Here is a 22,698-nt window from a genome sequence, read left to right as displayed (position 1 = left end):
CCCACTTCCAGACAAAGACAAAGATTCCCCCGCCCACGTAGCCCACGCGGGCGGGCGGGGCAAGTGTCGTCGGCGAGCGGCACCCACGAAGGCCGGCACGCGGTGTGGACACGACCACCCCCCGGCCGCCTTTGTCTCCCCCGCCGCCCCCCCCCCCCCCCCCCCCTCCCCAATGCCGATGTTCACCGCACCGGGTACTCATTTGAGGCCGAGTCGACCCCGGTGAGGTCCGGGGCCCGGTTCGGATGATCGTCGCCGATGTCGTGCCGTGAGCGGGAATCGAACTGTCGGCTCGCACTGCAAGTTTACACTTGCAGTGCGCCAACCGCTGAGCCGCCCCCACCCCCCCCCCCACCGGCACGCACACGTACACACACACACGTACACACACACACGTGTACACACACACACGTGTACACACACACACGCGTACACACACGTGTACACACACAACAACAACAACAACAACAACCGCCATTCGCCACTAAGTGGCGGTGACGTCACCACGACGCTTGTGCCAGGCTATGTGCACCCTGAGGCCACGTGAAGTGTCGAACGCCCGCTGGCAGGAGGTCACGGGGCAGACCCAGGTGCCACGGGTCGACTGACTGAGATGACTGGCTGATGCACCACCTGCGCCCCCTACTGTGCCAACCTGCTGTGCTTTAGCCACCCGGCGCTCCGCTCGCTGTTGTGAGCGTCGCTCCTCCGCCCTCCGTTGTTGTTGGAGGGCGACTGCCTCCAACTGCCCAGTAGCATCCTTCACGAGCCTCCTCCACAGAGGCCGATCTTGACACCGCTGGTACCAGTCATCGGCAAGTCCACTCAGCTCCACGTCCTCCTGTACCACATCACTCCATCTCTTCTCTAGCCCGTGCCGCGCCCGCTTAGCCCCCTCAATCCGGCCAAACAAAAGCTGTTTCGGCATGCGGTGGCTGGGCATGCGGGCTACATGACCCAGCCATCGCAGCCTTGCCTGCCGGAGGAGCTCACCGATGGGACCCTGCCCAGATCTTTCAAGGATTTGTGAGCTCCTCACACAATCCAGTCTGGTTAAACCCAGGATGGATCGTAGGCAGGTCAGCCTAAATGTTTCTAACCGGCGAAGATGTTCCATTAGGGGGGTCCACGTTTCGCAAGCGTAGAGAAGGGAGGGAATGACCGTGGCCGAGAAGACCTGAAGCTTAGTGCGGAGCGACAGACCAGGTAGCTTCCACACAGCGTTACGCAACCGATGAAAAGATATTGCCGCTCGACTGATTCGGAGTGAGACCTCTGCTGTTAAACTGGAGCCAGTCATAAGCACACTGCCCAGGTATGGGAAACTCTCCACTCTCTCCACAACTGCCCCATCACCGATTGGGAGTTGTGGGGGTGGAGTGTCCGATGGTACAAAATACCCAGGCAGGTGCTTAGCTTTGGTGGGGCTGATGGTAAGGCCCCACCTCTTAGTGGCACACACACGTACACACACACACGTACACACACACACGTGTACACACACACACGCGTACACACACGTACACACACAACAACAACAACAACCGCCATTCGCCACTAAGTGGCGGTGACGTCACCACGACGCTTGTGCCAGGCTATGTGCACCCTGAGGCCACGTGAAGTGTCGAACGCCCGCTGGCAGGAGGTCACGGGGCAGACCCAGGTGCCACGGGTCGACTGACTGAGATGACTGGCTGATGCACCACCTGTGCCCCCTACTGTGCCAACCTGCTGTGCTTTAGCCACCCGGTGCTCCGCTCGCTGTTGTGAGCGTCGCTCCTCCGCCCTCCGTTGTTGTTGGAGGGCGACTGCCTCCAACTGCCCAGTAGCATCCTTCACGAGCCTCCTCCACAGAGGCCGATCTTGACACCGCTGGTACCAGTCATCGGCAAGTCCACTCAGCTCCACGTCCTCCTGTACCACATCACTCCATCTCTTCTCTAGCCCGTGCCGCGCCCGCTTAGCCCCCTCAATCCGGCCAAACAAAAGCTGTTTCGGCATGCGGTGGCTGGGCATGCGGGCTACATGACCCAGCCATCGCAGCCTTGCCTGCCGGAGGAGCTCACCGATGGGACCCTGCCCAGATCTTTCAAGGATTTGTGAGCTCCTCACACAATCCAGTCTGGTTAAACCAGGATGGATCGTAGGCAGGTCAGCCTAAATGTTTCTAACCGGCGAAGATGTTCCATTAGGGGGGTCCACGTTTCGCAAGCGTAGAGAAGGGAGGGAATGACCGTGGCCGAGAAGACCTGAAGCTTAGTGCGGAGCGACAGACCAGGTAGCTTCCACACAGCGTTACGCAACCGATGAAAAGATATTGCCGCTCGACTGATTCGGAGTGAGACCTCTGCTGTTAAACTGGAGCCAGTCATAAGCACACTGCCCAGGTATGGGAAACTCTCCACTCTCTCCACAACTGCCCCATCACCGATTGGGAGTTGTGGGGGTGGAGTGTCCGATGGTACAAAATACCCAGGCAGGTGCTTAGTTTTGGTGGGGCTGATGGTAAGGCCCCACCTCTTAGTGGCAGGCTCCAGTCTCAGCAGCAGCGTCTCCAACTCCTCCTCTGACTGAGCAGCTATTACCAAGTCATCAGCATACATAACGTGGTTGAGCAATAGGGAGCCATCCCTTGACCGCACCCGGGCATCGATTAGCCTCCCATTATATCTGTACCATATGGAGATTCCCCCGTACACACACACACACGTACACACACACACGTACACACACACACACGTACACACACACACACACGTACACACACACACGTACACACACACACACGTACACACACACACGTGTACGCACACACGTACACACACACGCGTACACACACACGCGTACACACACACGCGCGTACACACACGTACACACACACGTACACACACACACACGTACACACACACACGTACACACACACACGCGTACACAAACACACACACGTACACACGCACACACGTACACACGCATACACACACACGCGTACACACACGTGCAAATACACACGCGTACAAACACACGCGCTCGCGTGGAGCGCATGCGTAGACGCACGCGAACATACGCACGCGCATACACACGTGTACACACACACACGCGTACACACACGCACGCGCATACACACGCGTACGCACGCGCATACACACACACACAGACGTACAAACGCGAGCGCTGCCTTGCTCTGTGTCCCAGGCCTTCAGGAGTGTTGTGCTGAGCGACGCGGCATCGGTGAGGCTCCGTTTCTGCGCACGGGCGGACATCGACGCAAGGAGTTGGGGAGGTGAGGTGTGTGCACGTGTGCGTGTGTGTGCACGTGTGTGTGTGTGCACGTGTGTGCAGTGGTTAGCGCTACGCTGCGCTACGAACCCGGCGGAGACCCGAGTTCAATTCCCGCTCACGGCCACCACCCACACCGCTGGCGACTATCTGAACCGGTCCCGGGCCTCCCCCTAGGTCGGCTCAGCCTCAAATGAGCACCCGGTGCGTTGCGCAGTAAACGTCGCCACTGGAGAAAGACAAAGACGGTCGGGCGCTTCGCCGGCCACCCACCCCGTCGCGTGCGCCGTTGCCGGCCTTCGCAGGCGCCACCGACGCCGCTCGCCGACGGCACTTGCCCCCGCGTCCTGGTCGAGGCTACCCGGGGGACCTTTGCGTCTGTGTGCGCGCGCGAGCAGATGGACACGGTGCTGGTGCTGGGAGGGGGTGCGAGGGAGCACGTCCTGGCCTGGACGCTCGCCCAGTCGCCCCTCGTCAAGAAGGTCATCGTCGCCCCCGGCAACGGGGGCACCGCCACCCACGGCGGCAAGGTCGAGAACTCTGGTGGGTGCCCGCACGGGGGGGGGCACGGGGGGGGCACGGGGGGGGGCATGGGTGGGCGAGGTGGTGCGTGGGCACGGGGGGGGCACGGGAAGGACACGGGGGCACGGGGGGGGGGCACGGGGGAGGGGCGGCATGTGGGCACGGGGGGGGGGGGCACCTGATGGAGACCACGGTGATGACAGTGACGACGACGATGGCGACGATGATAATGGTGGTGATCAGAATCAGAATCAGAAAGGGTTTTATTCGCCATGTAAGTTCACACCGACACGGAATTTACTTTGGCAGGATGGTGCATACATTCAACATATAGGAATCTAAAATCTTAAATAAGTTTTAAACAAGTCTTACTATAATAAGGGTTAAAAGTCTAACACTAAGGGGCTGAAGTATATAAAATTAAATAAATATCGAATATAAAATAGCTTTAAGATATAATTTAAAAATACAAATAGGGAAACATAGTTAATATCAGCAACGTGTCGTTATGTAGATCAAATGTTAAAAACAGTGTTAGCCCTTGGCCTTGTTTAACAGGCCAGCAGCAGATGGGAAGAAACTGTTTTTATGGCGTGAGGTTTTGGTCCTGATGGACCGAAGCCTTCTGCCGGAGGGGAGTAGCTGAAACAGAGGGTGTCCAGGGTGGGAGAAATCGGCCATAATCTTCCTCGCTCGCCTCATAGACCTTGTCGTGTGCAGGTCCTCGAGGGTCGGTAGATTGCAGGCAATTACCTTCTCAGCAGTGTGGATGATACGCTGCAGTCTGCTCTTGTCCTTGGCAGTGGCAGCAGCGTACCAGACGGTTATGGAGGAGGTGAGGATGGATTCAATGATCGCTGTATAGAATTGCACCATCATTGTCTTTGGCAGGTTGAATTTCTTCAGCTGCCGTAGAAAGTACATCCTCTGTTGAGCTTTCTTGGTGAGGGAGCTGATGTTCAATTCCCACTTGAGGTCCCGGGAGAGAATAGTGCCCAGGAAGCGGAAGGACTCTACAATTTTTACTGGGGAGTCTAACAGGGTGATGGGGGTGAGTGGTGCTGTATTCTTCCTGAAGTCCACAACCATCTCAACTGTCTTTAGAGCATTTAGCTCTAAGTTGTTCTGGCTACACCAGGTCACCAGATTGTCAGCTTCCCACCTATAGTCAGACTCATCCCCACCAGAGATCAGCCCAATGAGGGTGGTGTCATCCGCAAACTTCAATAGTTTGACGGACAGATGATTGGAGGTGCAGCTGTTGGTATACAGGGAGAAGAGCAGAGGGGAAAGGACGCAGCCCTGAGGAGTTCCGGTGCTGATGGACCTGGAGCCAGAGACTTGTGTTCCCAGCTTAACGCACTGCTTCCTGTCAGACAGGAAGTCTGTGATCCATTTACAGGTGGTGTATGGCACGTTCAGCTGGAAGAGCTTGTCCTGAAGCAGGGCAGGGATGATGGTGTTGAAGGCAGAGCTGAAGTCCACAAACAGGATCCTGGCGTAGGATGCTGGGGCGTCCAGATGCTGTAGGGTGAAGTGGAGGGCCATGTTAACTGCATCGTCCACAGACCTGTTGGCTCTGTAGGCAAACTGAAGGGGGTCCAGGAGAGGGTCTGTGATGGCTTTGAGGTGTGCCAGGACCAGGCGCTCAAAAGACTTCATTACCACAGATGTAAGGGCGACCGCTCTGTAATCATTTAGTCCTGTTGGCCTTAGCTTTTTGGGCACAGGGATGATGGTGGAGGACTTGAGACAGGCTGGTACATGGCATGTCTCCAGGGAGGTGTTAAAGATGTTGGTGAACACCGGAGACAGCTGGTCAGCGCAGTGCCTGAGGGTGGCTGGAGAGACAGAGTCCGGCCCGGCTGCTTTGCGTGGATTCTGCCTCTTGAAAAGTCTATTAACTTCTTCCTCCTGAAAGGAGATAGTCGTCTCTGTAGTATTGGTGGGGGATGGGGCCTCTTGGGTTGGAAGGGGTGGTTCAGGACAGTCCAATTGTCTTTCAAATCTACAGTAGAACTCGTTCAGGTCGTTGGCTAGGCGGGAGTCGTTAGTGGTGTGGGGGGCTCTGGGTTTGTAGTTGGTGATCTGCCTGAGCCCTCTCCAGACAGAAGCAGCGTCGTTTGTAGAGAACTGGTGTTTTAGTCTCTCTGAGTACAGTCGTTTAGCCTCTCTCACCGCTTTGCTAAACCTGTTCTTCGACTCCTTGAATCTGTCTCTATCTCCACTCCTAAACGCTTCCTCCTTCTCCAACCTCAACCTTCTGAGCTTTGCTGAGAACCAGGGCTTATTGTTGTTAAAGTTCACCCTGGTACGTGTTGGGATACAGCAGTCCTCACAGAAGCTGATGTAGGACGTCACAGCCTCTGTGAGTTCATCCAGACTATTGGTAGCAGTCGTGAACATATCCCAGTCAGTACAGTCTAAGCACGCCCGCAAATCTGATGGTGACAGTGATGGCATTGACGATGGTGGCGATGGCTCGTGATTGTCGTCACGCTGCCGCCGATGTGCTCGGCATGGGGGCCATGAGCCGGCACTCTGGCGGCATCGGCAGCGAGGGTTGGTGGATCACGCACGGAGAAGGAGCCGTACCCCTGGGCCTGCCAGGAGAAGGTGGTGCAGCAAGCGGACTAAGTGACACGTGTTCTAGTGCTGTGACGGCCGTGCCGCCCTTCGTAGGTGCTGCTCGCTAACAGCACTTGCCCCAACAGTCTGTTAAGGATACACGGGGGATCTTTGTCTTTGTTTGTATGTGTGCATTCCCGGTGTGTGTGTCTGTGCGCGTTACAGGCGCGTGTGTACGTGCGTTATATGCGTGTGTGTGTATACGCGTGCGCGTGCGTTACATGCGTGCGTGTGTATACGCGTGTGCGTGCGTTACATGCGTGTGTGTGTATATGCGTGTGCATGCGTCACATGCGTGTGTGTGTGTATACGCGTGTGCGTGCGTCACACGCGTGTGTGTGTGTATACGCATGTGCGTGCGTCACATGCGTGTGTGTGTATACGCGTGTGCGTGCGTCACATGCGTGTGTGTGTGTATACGCGTGTGCGTGCGTCACATGCGTGTGTGTATACGCGTGTGCGTGCGTCACATGCGTGTGTGTGTGCGCGCGTGCGTGCGTCACATGCGTGTGTGTATACGCGTGTGCGTGCGTCACATGCGTGTGTGTGTGTGTATACGCGTGTGCGTGCGTCACATGTGTGTGTGTGTGTGCGTGCGTGCCAGGCGTGTCGGTGGCCAACCACTCCCTGCTGGTGCAGTACTGCGCCGATCACAACGTCTCCATGGTGGTCGTCGGGCCCGAGGCTCCGCTCGCCGCCGGTGAGCCTTCCTGGAACCCTCGCCAGCTTGGGGCAAAGGCGCAGCCCAGCAAGTGCCGCTGCTGGTGGAAGGAGGCCTCGGCCCCCCCCCCCCCCCCCTCACAAGGGGTGGAGCCGCTGGAGCCGATTCGGCGATTGGCCTCGCTCGCTCGTTCGCTCGATCGATCGCTCGCTCGCTCGTTCCCTCAATCGATGGCTCGTTTGCTCGATCAATCGGAGGCGTGCGCAACGCTCGCCGTTGCTTGTGACGTGTGGACAGTGCTGCTTGTTGCTGGCCACTCGACGTTGGGGTGGGGGGGGGGGTGGGCCCTGCGCTCATGTGAGAATCCTCTACCGCCCCCCACTTCTCTCTCCCTGTATGTCACCCTCCTCCTCGTCGTCCTCCCACGAGGCGTGAGCGACGATCTGGTGGCCGCCGGAGTCCGTTGTTTCGGGCCCTCGGCCCGCGCCGCTCGCCTCGAGTCGAGCAAGGCCTTCGCCAAGGCCTTCATGGATCGCCACGGCATCCCCACGGCGCGCTGGGCGGCCTTCACCGAGGCCCGAGCTGCCTGCGCCTACATCAACTCGTATGACGTCACCGCAACCACCGCCACCACCGCCACCACCGCCACCACCACCGCCACCACCGCCACCACCGCCACCGCCACCACAACCACCGCCACCACAACCACCACCACAACCACCGCCACCACCGCCACCACCGCCACCACAACCACCGCCACCACCGCCACCACAACCACCGCCACCACAACCACCACCACAACCACCACCACCACAACCACCGCCACCACAACCACCGCCACCACAACCACCGCCACCACCGCCACCACAACCACCGCCACCACCACAACCACCACCGCCACCGCCACCACAACCACCACCGCCACCACAACCACCGCCACCACCGCCACCACAACCACCACCGCCACCACAACCACCGCCACCACCGCCACCACCGCCACCACCGCCACCACCGCCACCACAACCACCGCCACCGCCACCACCGCCACCACAACCACCGCCACCACAACCACCGCCACCACAACCACCGCCACCACCGCCACCACAACTATCCCCATCACAACCACAACCGCCACATCCACTGCCATCACAAACAATGCCACCACATCTACAAGGGCTACCAACACAACCACCACTTCAACCGCCACCTCTAACGCTACCGCTACAACCGTCACAACCGCCACCACTACCGCCACCACTACCGCCACAACCACTGGCAACAACCACGAACACAACCGCCACCACTCCGACTGCCACCACAACCCCACTGCCGCCCACTGCCTCGTCCGGCCACTTTTTCCCAGGATGCATTTCCCCCTCTGGGGGTGCTGCGGTCCTGTCGCTGCAGACCGTCGCTTTCCTCCCGTCTGCTTCCTGCCGTTTCCCACAATGCCACGTTCTCTCTTCTTCGCAGATCTCTCCATGTGTCTGTGTGTCCGTGTGTCTGTCCGTCTGTCCGTCTGTCCATGTGGCCGTGTGTCAGTCTGTCCGTGTGTCCATCCGTCCGTGTGTCAGAGTGTCTCTGTGCGTGTCTCTGTGTCCCCAAGCGTGTCTCCGTGCGTGTCTCTGTGTCCCCACGCGTGTCTCTGTATCCCACGCGTGTCTCTGTGTCCCCACGTGTGTCTCTGTGCGTGTCTCTGTGTCCCCACGTGTGTCTCTGTGCGTGTCTCCGTGTCCCCACGTGTGTCTCCGTGTGCGTCTCCGTACGGTCGAGCGAGGTGTCGGCCACCCCACACCCCCTCGTGCGCCGTTCCGGCCTTCACAGGAGCTGCTCGCTAACAGCACTTGCCCCCAACAGTCTGTCAAGGCTACACGGGGGACCTTTGTCTTTGTCTCAGCACGGAGCCCGCGCCGCTCGTCGTCAAGGCGAGCGGCCTCGCCGGAGGCAAGGGGGTGGTGGTGGCCAGGGACCGCGAGGAGGCCTGCCGGGTCGTCATGGAGATCATGCAGGTGCCGGCGGGACCCCTCGGCCTGGGTCCCCCCCCTCCCGGGCCCAAATGTCCACGTGATCGTGGTGATGATGGTGGTGATGGTGATGATGGTTGTGGTGATGATGGTGGTGATGATGGTGGTGATGATGATGGTGGTGATGATAGTGATGATAGTGATGATGGTGGTGATAGTGGTGATGGTGGTGGTGGTGATGATGATGGTGGTGTTGATGGTGGTGGTAATGGTGGTGATGATGATGGTGGTGGTGATGGTGGTGGTGATGGTGGTGATGATGATGGTGATGATGGTGGTGGTGATGGTGGTGGTGATGATAGTGATGATGGTGGTGATGGTGATGATAGTGATGATGGTTGATGGTGATGATGGTGATGAGGGTGGTGATGATGGTGGTGGTGATGATGGTGGTGGTGATGATGGTGGTGGTGGTGATGGTGGTGGTGATGGTGGTGATGGTGGTGATGATGGTTGATGGTCATGATCGTGATGGTGGTGATGATGATGATGGTGGTGGTGATGATGGTGGTGGTGGTGGTGATGGTGGTGGTGGTGGTGGTGATGGTGGTGGTGGTGATGGTGGTGGTGGTGATGGTGGTGGTGATGGTGGTGGTGATGGTGGTGATGATGATGATGGTGGTGATGATGGTGGTGGTGGTGGTGATGATGATGGTGGTGGTGGTGGTGATGGTGGTGATGATGGTGGTGGTGGTGGTGATGATGATGATGGTGATGATGGTGGTGGTGGTGGTGATGATGATGGTGGTGATGATGATGTTGATGGTGGTGGTGATGATGATGGTGGTGATGATGTTTGATGATAGTTGATGATGATGGTTGATGGTGGTGATGGTGGTGATGGTGGTGGTGATGTTGAGCCACTTGGCGGAGCTGTCATTAGTCATACCAAGGTCGCTTCTGAAAAATAATCTCTTAGCTTGGTTTAGTGTTTGTATTTTAGTTTGTTGTTGTGACCCACTCCTGCTGTATGCCTGTGACAAAGAGCTTTATCGCTCATCGTATTCCCCAGTCTAGATATATATTCTGATTCTTATTCTCCCCCCCCCCATGCTCCTCATGTCCCCCACCCCTCATGACCTCCCCCCGTGCCCCCCCCCCGCCCCCCATATCGCAGGACCGCGTGCATGGCGACGCGGGGGAGACGGTGCTGGTGGAGGAGGTGCTGGAGGGGGAGGAGATCAGCGTGAGTTTGTGCATTGGGTGTGTGTGTGTCTGTGTCTGTGTGTGTTTGTGTGTGTCTGTGTATGTCTCTGTGTCTGTGTGTGTCTGTGTGTGTGTGTGTGTCTGTGTGTGTGGGTGTGTCTGTGTGTGTGTCTGTGTGTGTGTCTGTGTGTGTTTGTGTGTGTGTCTGTGTGTCTGTGTGTGTGTCTGTGTGTGTCTGTGTGTGTTTGTGTGTGTGTGTGTCTGTGTGTGTCTGTGTATGTCTCTGTGTGTGTGTGTGTGTCTGTGTATGTCTCTGTGTGTGTGTCTGTGTGTGTGTGTCTGTGTGTGTCTGTGTGTGTGTGTCTGTGTATCTGTGTGTGTGTCTATGTATCTGTGTGTGTGTGTGTCTTTGTATGTGTGTCTTTGTCTGTGTGTGTTCCTGCGTGTGTGTCTGCGTGTTTGTCTGTCTTTGTGTGTCTGTCTTTGTGTGTCTGCGTGTTTGTCTGTGTGTGTGTCTATGTGTGTGTGTCTACGGTTGCGTCACGCTGTGTGGAAGCTACCTGGTCTGTCGCTCCACACTAAGCTTCAGGTCTTCTCGGCCACAGTCATTCCCTCCCTTCTCTACGCTTGCGAAACGTGGACCCCCTTAATGAAACATCTTCGCCGGTTAGAAACATTTAGGCTAACCTGCCTACGATTCATCCTGGGTTTAACCAGGCTGAATTGTGTGAGGAGCTCACAAATCCTTGAAAGATCTGGGCAAGGTCCCATTGGTGAGCTCCTCTGGCAGGCTGCGTTGGCTGGGTCATGTAGCCCGCATGCTCAGCCACCGCATGCCGAAACAGCTTTTGTTCGGCCGGATCGAGGGGGCTAAACGGGCGCGGCAAGGGCTAGAGAAGAGATGGAGTGATGTGGTACAGGAGGACGTGGAGCTGAGTGGACTTGCCGATGACTCTGTGGAGGAGGCTCGTGAAGGACGCTACTGGTCAGTTGGAGGCAGTCGCCCTCCAACAACAACGGAGGGCGGAGGAGCGACGCTCACAACAACGAGCGGAGTGCCGGGTGGCTAAAGCACAGCAGGTTGGCACAGTAGGGGGCACAGGTGGTGCATCAGCCAGTCATCTCAGTCATCTCAGTCAGTCGACCCGTGGCACCTGGGTCTGCCCCGTGACCTCCTGCCAGCGGGCGTTCGACACTTCACGTGGCCTCAAGGTGCACATGGCCTGGCACAAGCGTCGTGGTGACGTCACCGCCACTTAGTGGCGAATGGCGGTTGTTGTTGTCTACGTGTGTGTGTGCCTGCTTGTGTGTGTCTACGTGTCTGTCTTTGTGTGTCTGCGTGTGTGTCTGTGTAAAAACATCGCCACTGGGGAAGACAAAGGCGGCCTTGCGTGGTGCTGTCCACCCACCACCTCGTGTGCCGTGCCGGCCTTCGCTGACGCTACTTGCCCCGACAGCCTGTGTGTGCTACCCTGCGTCCTTTGTCTGTGCCCGTGTGTAGTGCATGTGCTTCACTGACGGCCGCTCCGTGGTGATGATGCCACCGGCCCAAGATCACAAACGCGTGGGGGAGGGGGACACGGGGCCCAACACGGGGGGCATGGGGGCCTACGCCCCCACCCCACAGGTACGCACACACACACATGCACACGCACATACAAGGACAAAGATCCCCCGTATAGTCTTAACAGACTGTAGGGGCAAGTGCTTGTTAGCGAGCAGCACCTGTAAAGGCCCGCACGGCACACGAGGGGGTGGGAGGCCAGCACTCCGCCCGGCCGCCTTTGTCTCCCCAGTGGCGATGTTTACACACCGCACCAGGTACTCATTTGAGGCTGAGTCGACCGAGGGGAGGCCCAGGACCGGTTCAGATAATCGTCACTGGTGTTGGCTGTGAGCGGGAATCGAACCCGGGTCGCCAGGTTCGTAGTGCAGCGCGCTAACCGCTACACCACCTGCTCCCCACACATATACACACGTGCACAACAACAACAACCGCCATTCGCCACTAAGTGGCGGTGACGTCACCACGACGCCTGTGGCAGGCCGTGTGGACTTTGAGGCCACGTGAAGTGTCGAACGCCCGCTGACTGGACTCTCACGGGACAGGCCCAGGTGCCATGTGCCGCCGGGTGTTGCCTCCTACCGTGCCAACTCGCTGCACTGTAGCCGCCCCGACGCATCGCGACCTCGACGCGTCTCCGCGTGCGCTCCCCTCTCCAGGTCCCGGCGGACTTTCTGTCCATGGTGCAGCGCTGCGTGCTGCAAAAGACGGTGGACGGGATGATGGAGGAAGGCAACCCCTACATTGGTGAAGCACTTTTATTGTTGTTGTTGTTATTATTAAACCCTTCCCCGTTCCGTGACGTCTGCAAGTTGCGGGGTGTGATGTCTCCCGTTCACCGCCGAAGCTCGGAATGTGCACAAGCTGCTCAGCGTTAATTTTATTTAGAGAGGCGCCATCGTTACTCACCGCAGAGAACTGTAGTGACACAACTGCCGCCATTCAGCTGATGCCAAAACCGTGCGACACTCCCTCACCAAACCGTGCCACACTCCCTCCCAAACCGTGCCACACTCCTTCCCAAACCGTGCCACACTCCCTCCCAAACCGTGCCACACCACTCCCAAACCGTGCCACACTCCCTCCCAGACCGTGCCACACTCCCTCCCAAACCGTGCCACACTCCCTCCCAAACCGTGCCACACTCCCTCCCAAACCGTGCCACACTCCCTCCCAAACCGTGCCACACTCCCTCCCAAACCGTGCCACACTCCCTCCCAAACCGTGCCACACTCCCTCTCAAACGGTACCACACTCCCTCACCAAACCGTGCCACACTCCCTCCCAAACCGTGCCACACTCCCTCACCAAACCGTGCCACACTCCCTCCCGAGTGGCCTTGCGGGAGCCTCGGTACCGATAAAGTAATTAAATTTTAGAAAAAATGCAGGCGTACGTCATTGGATTGGGAAAGGGTTAAAAATACGAAAATACTTCAGCCACTCCGGCATAAATGCGGGAGTTGTTCAGATGTGAATGTTATTCGTGCTTTTATTTGTTCTAGATTGAAAACTCATTTGTTTAGAGCTACTGTTCGTGTTTAGTGTTTATTGTCCTTTCACCCTCAAGTCCGATTGGTACGGTTGGCTTCGCACGGTGCGAAAGAAGTTCCACGTACATACGTACACACCAAATCGACGCTGATTGCAAGGCATCATGATACTCGCAACCAAGGGTCTCATCACTGTTACCTGCTCAGCCCGAGCTATGGATGCTCTCCGACACTTGTGTAGTGCCGGCGGAGCGGGAGACGAGGTTTTTCAGGAGCGCCTTCTTTATTAACACCTTCAGGTTCACGGGTTCGCCCTCGCGCTCCCCTTAGTCGTCTGGCCTGGCCTTAACACGACCCTGACCGTGTAGCATCGACGGCGTCGACCGAGACAGCCAACAACCGTCCAGCCGCGCAGTATCTAGCGAAGACGACGACGAAGACGATGACAACGAGTCGAGTCCACTCCCAGAACCCGGCAGCCTGGAGCTCTCCAGGCTCTCCGCTGCTTTTATTCCCCTCGACGCGGCCTGGCTCCGCCCTGGCACACACACACACACACACCGTGCACACACACACACACCGTGCACACACACACACACACACCGTGCACACACACACACACCGTGCACACACACACACACCGTGCACACACACACACGCACACACACACCGTGCACACACACACACACCGTGCACACACACACACCGTGCACACACACACACACACGTGCACACACACACACGTGCACACACACACACACACCGTACACACACACACACACCGTGCACACACACACACACCGTGCACACACACACACACACCGTGCACACACACACACACCGCACACACACACACCGTGCACACACACACACCGTGCGCACACGCTCAACGGCGTGTGCACTGCTCGTCCGCCGCAGTTGCCGTTGGCGGGAGCCACAGCTGCCGTGTTCATTGCTCTTGGAGCTTCCATCCCTGAGTGCCTGTGTGTGCGTGTGCGTGTCCGTGCGCGTTTGTCCGTGTGCAGGCGTGCTTTACGCTGGACTGATGCTCACAAAGGCCGGGCCCAAAGTCCTGGAGTTCAACTGTCGCTTTGGAGATCCCGAGTGCCAGGTGCGTACTTCCGTGCGTTTTGTACGCGCGTGCTTGCGTGTGCGTGTGGACACACGCACACACACACACGCGCGTGTGTGCGTGTGTGTACATGCACGTGGGGAGCGGTGGTTCAGCAGTTAGTGCGCTGCGATACGAGCTCGGGACCGGTTCAGACAATTATCTGAACCGGTCCTAGTCCCTCCCCTGTGTCGACTTGGCCTCAAATGAGTACCCGGTGCTGTGTATAAACATCTCGCCACTGGGGAAACAAAGGCGGCTGGGCTTGGTTCTGGCCATCCACCCCCTTGTGTGGCCGTGCTGGCCTTCATAGGTGTTACTCGCTGACAGCGCTTGCAGCAACGATCTGTAAAGGCTACACGGGGTGTCTTTGTCTTTGTACACATACGTGGAGCCGATTTGAAACATTCAGGCTACCCTTGCTGTGATCCATCCTGGGTTTAACAAGACTGGATTGTGTGAGGAGCTCACAGATCCCTGAGCGATCTGGACACAGTCCCATCATCGGCGAGCTCCTCTGGCAGGGAAAGCTGCGTTGGCTGGGTCATGTAGCCCACCTGCCCAGCCACCGCTTGTCCCAAGCAGCTTCTGATTGGCCGGATCGAGGGGGCAAAACGGGCACGGGCTAGAGAAGAGATGGAGTGATGCGGTGCAGGAGGACGTTTAGCTGAGTGAACTTGTCGATGGCCGGTACCACCCGTGTCAAGATTGACCTCTGTGCAGGACGCTGCAGTGCAGTCGGAGGCAGTCGCCCTCCACCCACTCGCCCACCCACTCATTCATTCACCCACTCACCCACCCACCCACCCAATCACTCCCTCACTCACACTTCTCACCGACCCACCCACTCACCCTAGCAAATCATACATCTCGTGAACCTGTGTGACGACCTCACGACGACCTTTGACCCCCCCCCCCCCGCCGCGCCCCCGCAGGTGCTGCTGCCGCTGCTCAAGTCGGACGTGTACGCCGTGGTGCGGGCGTGCGCCAGCGGGGGCTCGCTGGCCGACGAGCGCGTCGAGTGGTGGAGCGGGCGCTCCGCCGTCACCGTGGTGATGGCCAGCCGCGGTTACCCGGGCGACGCGCCCACCGGATTTCCCATCGCAGGTGAGGCGGGCGGGGAAGGGAGGGGGGGGACCGTCGCCACGGCAACCGCGATAACTGCTGCCGTGGCAACCGCCGCGCCGCCGCCGCATTGGGTTCGCCATCGCGGGTCAGAGGGGGCGGTCCGTCTGTCTCCGTGATAACGACAGCTCTGACGTAATACAAAACATCGACAGGGTAAGTGCCTCGTTTAACGCGCTGGTGGTAGTAGTGAGATGCCTTCTCTCCCACTCTCCATCTCTCTCGCTCTCTCCTCTCTCTCTGCCCATCTCTCTCGCTTTCTCCTCTCGCTCTCCATCTCTCTCTGCCCATCTCCCACTCTCCATCTCTCGCTCTCTCCTCTCGCTCTCCATCTCTCTCTCTCCATCTCCCACTCTCCATCTCCCACTCTCCATCTCTCGCTCTCTCCTCTCGCTCTCCATCTCTCTCTGCCCATCTCTCTCGCTCTCCATCTCCCACTCTCCATCTCTCTCTGTCCATCTCCCACTCTCCATCTCTCGCTCTCCATTTCTCGCTCTCCATCTCCCACTCTCCATCTCTCACTCTCCATCTCTCTCCTCTCGCTCTCCATCTCTCTCTGCCCATCTCTCTCTGTCCATCTCTCTTGCTCTCCATCTCTTGCTCTCTCCTCTCGCTCTCCATCTCCCGCTCTCCATCTCCCGCTCTCCATCTCCCGCTCTCCATCTCCCGCTCTCCATCGCTCACTCTCCATCTCCCCTCTCTCTCTCCGTCCCGCTGCAGGCATCAGCCGGGCCCAAGAGCTGGGCTGCCTCGTCTTCCACGGGGCCACCAAGACGCGAGCGGCGGGTGTAGGGGGAGGAGCAGCAGCAGCAGGCGGAGGAGGAGGAGGAGCAGGAGGAGGAGGAGCAGCAGCAGCAGCAGCAGCAGCAGGCGACGATGACGACGACGGTTGGAGGCAGCAGCTCGTGACGAGCGGCGGCCGCGTCCTCTCCGTCACGGCCGTGGGTCGCGACCTCCGCGCCGCCCTGGCTCTCGCGACCTCCGGCGTCGCGGCGATCCACTTCCAGGGCGCCTTCCATCGGCGCGACATTGCGCACAGGGGCCTCGCCGAGGGGCCCCGCGAGGCCGCGCCGCTACTACCGTGAGACGCCCGGGACGTTCCTCCCCCGCGTCGATAGCTACGCGGGTCGATGACGATAAACTAAACTACTTTATTATTTGTTAGCGGGTAAGCGCTCGCTGAGCTGCACCGCCCTGGGTGTCACGAATGATCGCTCGGCCAGTGACTCATCGCCATCACGTGGACATTTATAGCAGCAGCTACATTCTCTAAACGCGTGGTGATGTTGATTATAAATGTGGAGGGAAAAACCGGAGGATCCAGACCACGGGGGGAGAGAGAGAGACTCCAAATATACAGCAGCAGGGGTCGTCAGGGTCGGGATCGAACTCACGACCTCCTGTGTACCAGGCGAGGTAGTCAACATCTCCCAGCCACCGTGATGATGATGAGAGACACGCAAACTCCAAATATACAGTAGGTAGTGTCAAGGTCGGGAAGGAACCTGCGACCTCCTGTATACCAGGCGAGGTTTTAACATCTCCTAGCCACCGTGATGATGATGATGAGAGAGAGACGCGCAGATTCTAAATATACAGCAGGTAGTGTCAAGGTCGGGATGGAACCCACAACCTCCTGTGTACCAGGTGAGGTTTCAACATCTAGCCACCGTGATGATGATGAGAGAGAGAGACACGCAAACTCTAAATATACAGCAGGTAGTGTCAGGGTCGGGATGGAACCCACGACCTCCTGTATACCAGGCGAGGTAGTTAACATCTCCCAGCCACCGTGATGATGATGAGAGAGAGAGACACGCAAACTCCAAATATACAGCAGGTAGTGTCAGGGTCGGGATGGAACCCACGACCTCCTGTACACCAGGCGAGGTTTTACCATCTCCTAGCCACCGTGATGATGATGAGAGAGAGACACGCAGATTCTAAATATACAGCAGGTAGTGTCAAGGTCGGGATAGAACCCACGACCTCCTGTATACCAGGCGAGGTTTCAACATCTCCTAGCCACCGTGATGATGATGAGAGAGAGACACGCAAACTCTAAATATACAGCAGGTAGTGTCAAGGTCGGGATGGAACCCACGACCTCCTGTAGACCAGGCGAGGTAGTCAACATCTCCCAGCCACCGTGATGATGATGAGAGAGACACGCAAACTCTAAATATACAGCAGTAGGCGTCAGGGTCGGGATGGAACCCACGACCTCCTGTAGACCAGGCGAGGTAGTCAACATGGCGCCCGGGCACCGTCCGAAAGGCCCAAAACGCCAAGCGGCCAGCAACAAGCAGCACCGTTATGACAGCAGCGATGTGTAAGTGTGGGCACTGAGCAAGGTCGTTGTTGTAAGGGCTTGGGGGGAATAAAAGACGGTTGTGGTGGTTGTGGTGGTTGTGGTAGTGGTGGTGGTTATGGTGGTGGTAGTGATGGTGGTGGTAGTGGTGATGGTGGTGGTGATGGTAGTGATGATGATGGTGGTGATGATGGTGATGATGATGGTGATGGTGGTGATGATGGTGGTGATGGTAGTAATGATGATGGTGGTGATGGTAGTGGTGATGGTGGTGGTGATGGTAGTGATGATGATGATGGTGGTGGTGACGATGGTGGTGATGGTAGTGGTGATGATGGTGGTGATGGTAGTGGTGATAATGATGGTGATGGTAGTGGTGATGATGCTGGTGATGGTAGTGATGATGATGGTGGTGGTGACGATGGTAGTGGTGATAATGATGGTGATGGTAGTGGTGACGATGGCAGTGATGATGATGATGATGATGGTGGTGACGATGGTGGTGATGGTAGTGGTGATGATGATGATGGTGGTGACGATGGTGGTGATGGTAGTGGTGACGATGATGTCCTCTGCACCCCTCCCATCCCCCATCCCCCGCCCCAGGCCACTGACGTACGCCGGCAGCGGCGTGGACATCGATGCAGCAGACGCGCTGGTGACCTCCATCAAACCCCTCGCAGCAGCCACGGCGAGGCCAGGTGAGTCGGGGTGAGAGGGTGAGTCGGGGTGAGTCATGGTGAGTCATGGTGAGTGGGTGAGTCATGGTGAGTGGGTGAGTCATTGTGAGTCATGGTGAGTCATGGTGAGTGGGTGAGTCATGGTGAGTGGGTGAGTCATGGTGAGTCGGGGTGAGTCGGGGTGAGTCGGGGTGAGTCGGGGTGAGTGGGTGAGTCATGGTGAGTGGGTGAGTCATGGTGAGTGGGTGAGTCATTGTGAGTCAAGGTGAGTCATGGTGAGTGGGTGAGTCATGGTGAGTGGGTGAGTCATGGTGAGTCGGGGTGAGTCGGGGTGAGTCGGGGTGAGTCGGGGTGAGTGGGTGAGTCATGGTGAGTGGGTGAGTCATTGTGAGTCATGGTGAGTCATCGTGAGTCGGGGTGAGTCGGGGTGAGTGGGTGAGTCATGGTGAGTGGGTGAGTCATTGTGAGTCATTGTGAGTCATGGTGAGTCATCGTGAGCCGGGGTGAGTCGGGGTGAGTGGGTGAGTCATGGTGAGTGGATGAGTCATGGTGAGTCAAGGTGAGTCGGGGTGAGTCGGGGTGAGTCGGGGTGAGTCGGGGTGAGTCATGGTGAGTGGATGAGTCATGGTGAGTCAAGGTGAGTCGGGGTGAGTCAGGGTGAGTGGGTGAGTCATGGTGAGTGGGTGAGTCATGGTGAGTGGATGAGTCATGGTGAGTCATGGTGAGTCGGGGTGAGTCGGGGTGAGTCGGGGTGAGTCGGGGTGAGTCATGGTGAGTGGATGAGTCATGGTGAGTCAAGGTGAGTCGGGGTGAGTCAGGGTGAGTGGGTGAGTCATGGTGAGTCATGGTGAGTCGGGGTGAGTCGGGGTGAGTCGGGGTGAGTGGGTGAGTCATGGTGAGTGGATGAGTCTTGGTGAGTCAAGGTGAGTTGGGGTGAGTCGGGGTGAGTCGGGGTGAGTCAGGGTGAGTGTGTGTGGGGAGCGGTAGTGCGGCGGTTAGCGTGCTGCGCTACGAACCCGGCGACCTGAGTTTGCTTCCCGCTCACGGCCAACGCCACCAGTGACGAGTATCTGAATCGATCCTGGGCCTCCCCCTGGGTCGACTCGGCCTCAAATGAGTTCCCGGTGCGGTGCGTAGTAAACATCGCCACCAGGGGAGACAAAGGCGGCCGGGCGGGGCGTTGGCCACCCACCCCCATCACTTGCCGCGCCGACCTGCGTGGGCTACCTGGGGCACCTGCGTCTGTGTGCGTGGGCGAGCAGGCTGTGGGAGCGAGCTGGGGGGGTTCGGGGCATTCTTTGACCTCAAGGCGGCCGGATTCACCGACCCCATCCTGGTGTCCGGCACCGACGGAGTGGGCACCAAGCTCAAGGTGCTGCCCCTCCCCCACCAACCCTGCCCCCCCCTCCCTCCCCTGCCCCCCCCTCCCTCCCCTGCCCCCCCCTCCCTCCCCTGCCCCCCCCTCCCTCCCCTGCCCCCCCCTCCCTCCCCTGCCCCTCCCTCCCCTGCCCCTCCCTATCTCCCTCCCCTGCCCCTCCCTATCTCCCTCCCCTGCCCCTCCCCCCTCCCTCCCCTGCCCCTCCCCCCTCCCTCCCCTGCTCCTCCCTACCTCCCTCCCTACCTCCACTGCCCCCTCCCTCCCCTCCCCCCTCCCTCCCCTGCCCCTCCCTCCCCACCTCCCCTGCCCCGCCCTCCTCCCTCCCCCCCACCATGAACTCAACTCTCACCGTTCTCCCCCTTACCCCACTTCTCCCGGCCCCCCCTCCCCCAGGTGGCGGAGGAGTGTGGGCGCCTGGAGGGTGTGGGCCAGGACCTGGTGGCCATGTGTGTGAACGACGTGCTGTGCCACGGCGCCGAGCCGCTCTTCTTCCTCGACTACCTCTCCTGCGGGCGCCTCCACCCGCCCAGCGCACGCCGCATCATCGGCGGCATCGCGCGCGCCTGCTCGCTCGCAAACTGCTCGCTCGCCGGTGAGTGGGTCGGCGGGTCGGCCGGTGGGTGGGTGGGTGGCTGGATGGCTGAGTGGGGTGGGTGAGTAGCTGGGTGAGGAGCTGGGTGGGTAACTGGCTGAATGGGTGAGTGGCTGGCTGGCTGGGTGGCTGGGTGGGTGGCTGGGCGGTTGGGTGGGTGGCTGGGTGGTTGGGTGGCTGGGCGGTTGGGTGGCTGGGCGGTTGGGTGGGTGGCTGGGTGGCTGGGTGCGTGGCTGGGTGGGTGGCTGGGCGGTTGGGTGGGTGGCTGGGTGGTTGGGTGGCTGGGCGGTTGAGTGGGTGGCTGGGTGGTTGGGTGGCTGGGTGCGTGGCTGGGTGGGTGGCTGGGCGGTTGGGTGGGTGGCTGGGTGGTTGGGTGGCTGGGCGGTTGGGTGGGTGGCTGGGTGGTTGGGTGCGTGGCTTGGTGACTGGGTAGGTGGCTGGGTGAGTGGCTGGGTGAGTGGCTGGGTGAGTGGGTGAGTGGCTGGGTGAGTGGCTGGGTGGGTGGGTGGCTGGGAGGGTGGCTGGGAGGGTGGCTGGGTGGGTGGCTGGGTGGGTGAGTGGCTGGGTGGGTGAGTGGCTGGGTGGGTTTCTGGGTGAGAGGGTGGCTGCGTGAATGAGTGATTGGTACATCCACGTGCCCACGCGCCCTCTTATCCGTGTCCCCGTGCGCCCGCGTGCCCTTCCCACCCGCCCCCCGCAGGCGGCGAGACGGCGGAGATGCCCGGCGCGTACCCGCCCGGCGCCCACGACCTGGCTGGCTTCGCGGTGGGCGCGGTGGAGCGGGCGCGGTGCCTGCCGCGGCTGGGCGCGGTGCGGGCGGGCGACGCCGTGGTGGCCGTCGCCTCCTCGGGCCTGCACAGCAACGGCTTCAGCCTGGCGCGCCGCGTGGTGGAGCGCGCCGGCGCCGCCTACGGGGAGCCGGCGCCGTTCTGCGCCGACGGCACCACCCTGGGTGAGCCGGGGCGGGGGGCACGCGGGGAGACGCGGAGAGACACACACCAGTGGCGATGATCACAACCAGTCCTCGAGCCTCCCCTAGGTCGACTCGGCCTCAAATGAGTACCCGGGGCTGTGCTGGCCAACCCCCACCACCCCCTCGTGCGCCGTGCCGGCCTTCATTGGTGCTGCAACTCGCTCACGGCACTTGCCCCACCGACCTACTGAAGGCTACGCGGGGGACCTTTGTGTGTGTGTGTGTGTGTGCGCGTGCAGGAGAGGCGCTGCTGGTGCCCACGCGTATCTACGTGCGCGCGCTGCTCCCCGTGCTGCGTGGCGACGCCGTGCACTCCGTGAGCCACATCACGGGCGGGGGCCTACCTGGGAACGTCACGCGGGGCCTGCCGCCCGGCCTGGGGGCCACACTCGGTCTCACGCTCGCCCACTCACTCACTCACTCACTCGCTCACTCACGCGCTCACTCACTCGCTCGCTCGCTCACTCACTCACTTACTCGCTCACTCACTCACTCACTCGCTCGTTCGCTCACTCACTCACTCACACGCTCACTCACACACTTACTCGCTCACTGACACGCTCACTTACTCACTCGCTCACACGCTCACACGCTCACTCGCTCACTCACACATTCACTCACTCACTCACACGCTCACTCACTCACACACTCACTCACTCACTCACACGCACAATCACTCACATGCTCACTCACTCACACGCTCACTCACTCACTCACACACTCACACGCTCACTCACTCACACGCGTACACTCGCTGTCACGGGCTTCATGAACCGTGCTCTCGCTGCTGCCGCTGTTGCTGCTGCTGCGCCGCACTTCCCGACCCCCGGCACAGACGCGTCGCTGTGGGAGGTGGCGCCGGTGTTCGGCTGGCTGTGGCGCGCGGGGCACGTGCCCGAGCAGGAGATGGCGCGCACCTTCAACCTGGGCGTGGGCGCCGCCCTCGTGTGCCACTCGGCGGCGGCGCCGGGGGTGGTGGACGCGCTGCGCGAGGCGGGCGAGCGCGCGTGGGTCGTGGGCCAAGTCGTCCCCGTCGACAAAGGTGGAGTCGGGAGATCGCACCGTCGCTCGCCCGCCCGCCCGCTCGCCCGCTCCTCAACACATGGACCCGCTCACTCGCTCGTTCGCTCGCTCATTCACTCGCTGTACTACTCGCTCGCTAAGTTGCTCCTCAACTCATGGACCCGCTCACTTGTTTCATTCGCTCGCTCATTC

General features: G+C 59.5%; 1 protein-coding gene across 8 annotated transcripts in view; it reads left to right on the top strand.

The window, feature by feature from the left end:
• The window catches only part of GART (phosphoribosylglycinamide formyltransferase, phosphoribosylglycinamide synthetase, phosphoribosylaminoimidazole synthetase), a 33,101-nt gene that overhangs the window by 3,980 nt on the left and 6,423 nt on the right, over positions 1 to 22,698 (top strand). For 5 of the 8 annotated variants that reach the window (XM_076053957.1, XM_076053951.1, XM_076053956.1 and 2 more), the window contains 17 exons: positions 3,193 to 3,285; positions 3,675 to 3,819; positions 7,031 to 7,126; positions 7,517 to 7,691; positions 8,985 to 9,096; positions 10,229 to 10,297; positions 11,759 to 11,884; positions 12,481 to 12,568; positions 14,339 to 14,424; positions 15,360 to 15,531; positions 16,270 to 16,630; positions 18,467 to 18,561; positions 19,803 to 19,912; positions 20,312 to 20,510; positions 21,211 to 21,462; positions 21,723 to 21,875; positions 22,319 to 22,525. In XM_076053957.1, coding sequence (XP_075910072.1) covers positions 3,193 to 3,285; positions 3,675 to 3,819; positions 7,031 to 7,126; positions 7,517 to 7,691; positions 8,985 to 9,096; positions 10,229 to 10,297; positions 11,759 to 11,884; positions 12,481 to 12,568; positions 14,339 to 14,424; positions 15,360 to 15,531; positions 16,270 to 16,630; positions 18,467 to 18,561; positions 19,803 to 19,912; positions 20,312 to 20,510; positions 21,211 to 21,462; positions 21,723 to 21,875; positions 22,319 to 22,525 — 2,539 coding nt within the window. The remainder of the gene's footprint in view (positions 1 to 3,192; positions 3,286 to 3,674; positions 3,820 to 7,030; positions 7,127 to 7,516; positions 7,692 to 8,984; positions 9,097 to 10,228; positions 10,298 to 11,758; positions 11,885 to 12,480; positions 12,569 to 14,338; positions 14,425 to 15,359; positions 15,532 to 16,269; positions 16,631 to 18,466; positions 18,562 to 19,802; positions 19,913 to 20,311; positions 20,511 to 21,210; positions 21,463 to 21,722; positions 21,876 to 22,318; positions 22,526 to 22,698) is intronic. The other 3 variants (XM_076053953.1, XM_076053955.1, XM_076053954.1) reach the window with 1 other exon arrangement.

The sequence above is a fragment of the Petromyzon marinus genome, chromosome 63 (genome assembly GCF_048934315.1).
Source record: "Petromyzon marinus isolate PM22_M1 ecotype Great Lakes invasive population chromosome 63, UKy_Petmar_22M1.pri1.0, whole genome shotgun sequence".
NCBI classification, from domain to species: domain Eukaryota; kingdom Metazoa; phylum Chordata; class Hyperoartia; order Petromyzontiformes; family Petromyzontidae; genus Petromyzon; species Petromyzon marinus.
This window is presented reverse-complemented; position numbering and strand designations above follow the sequence as displayed.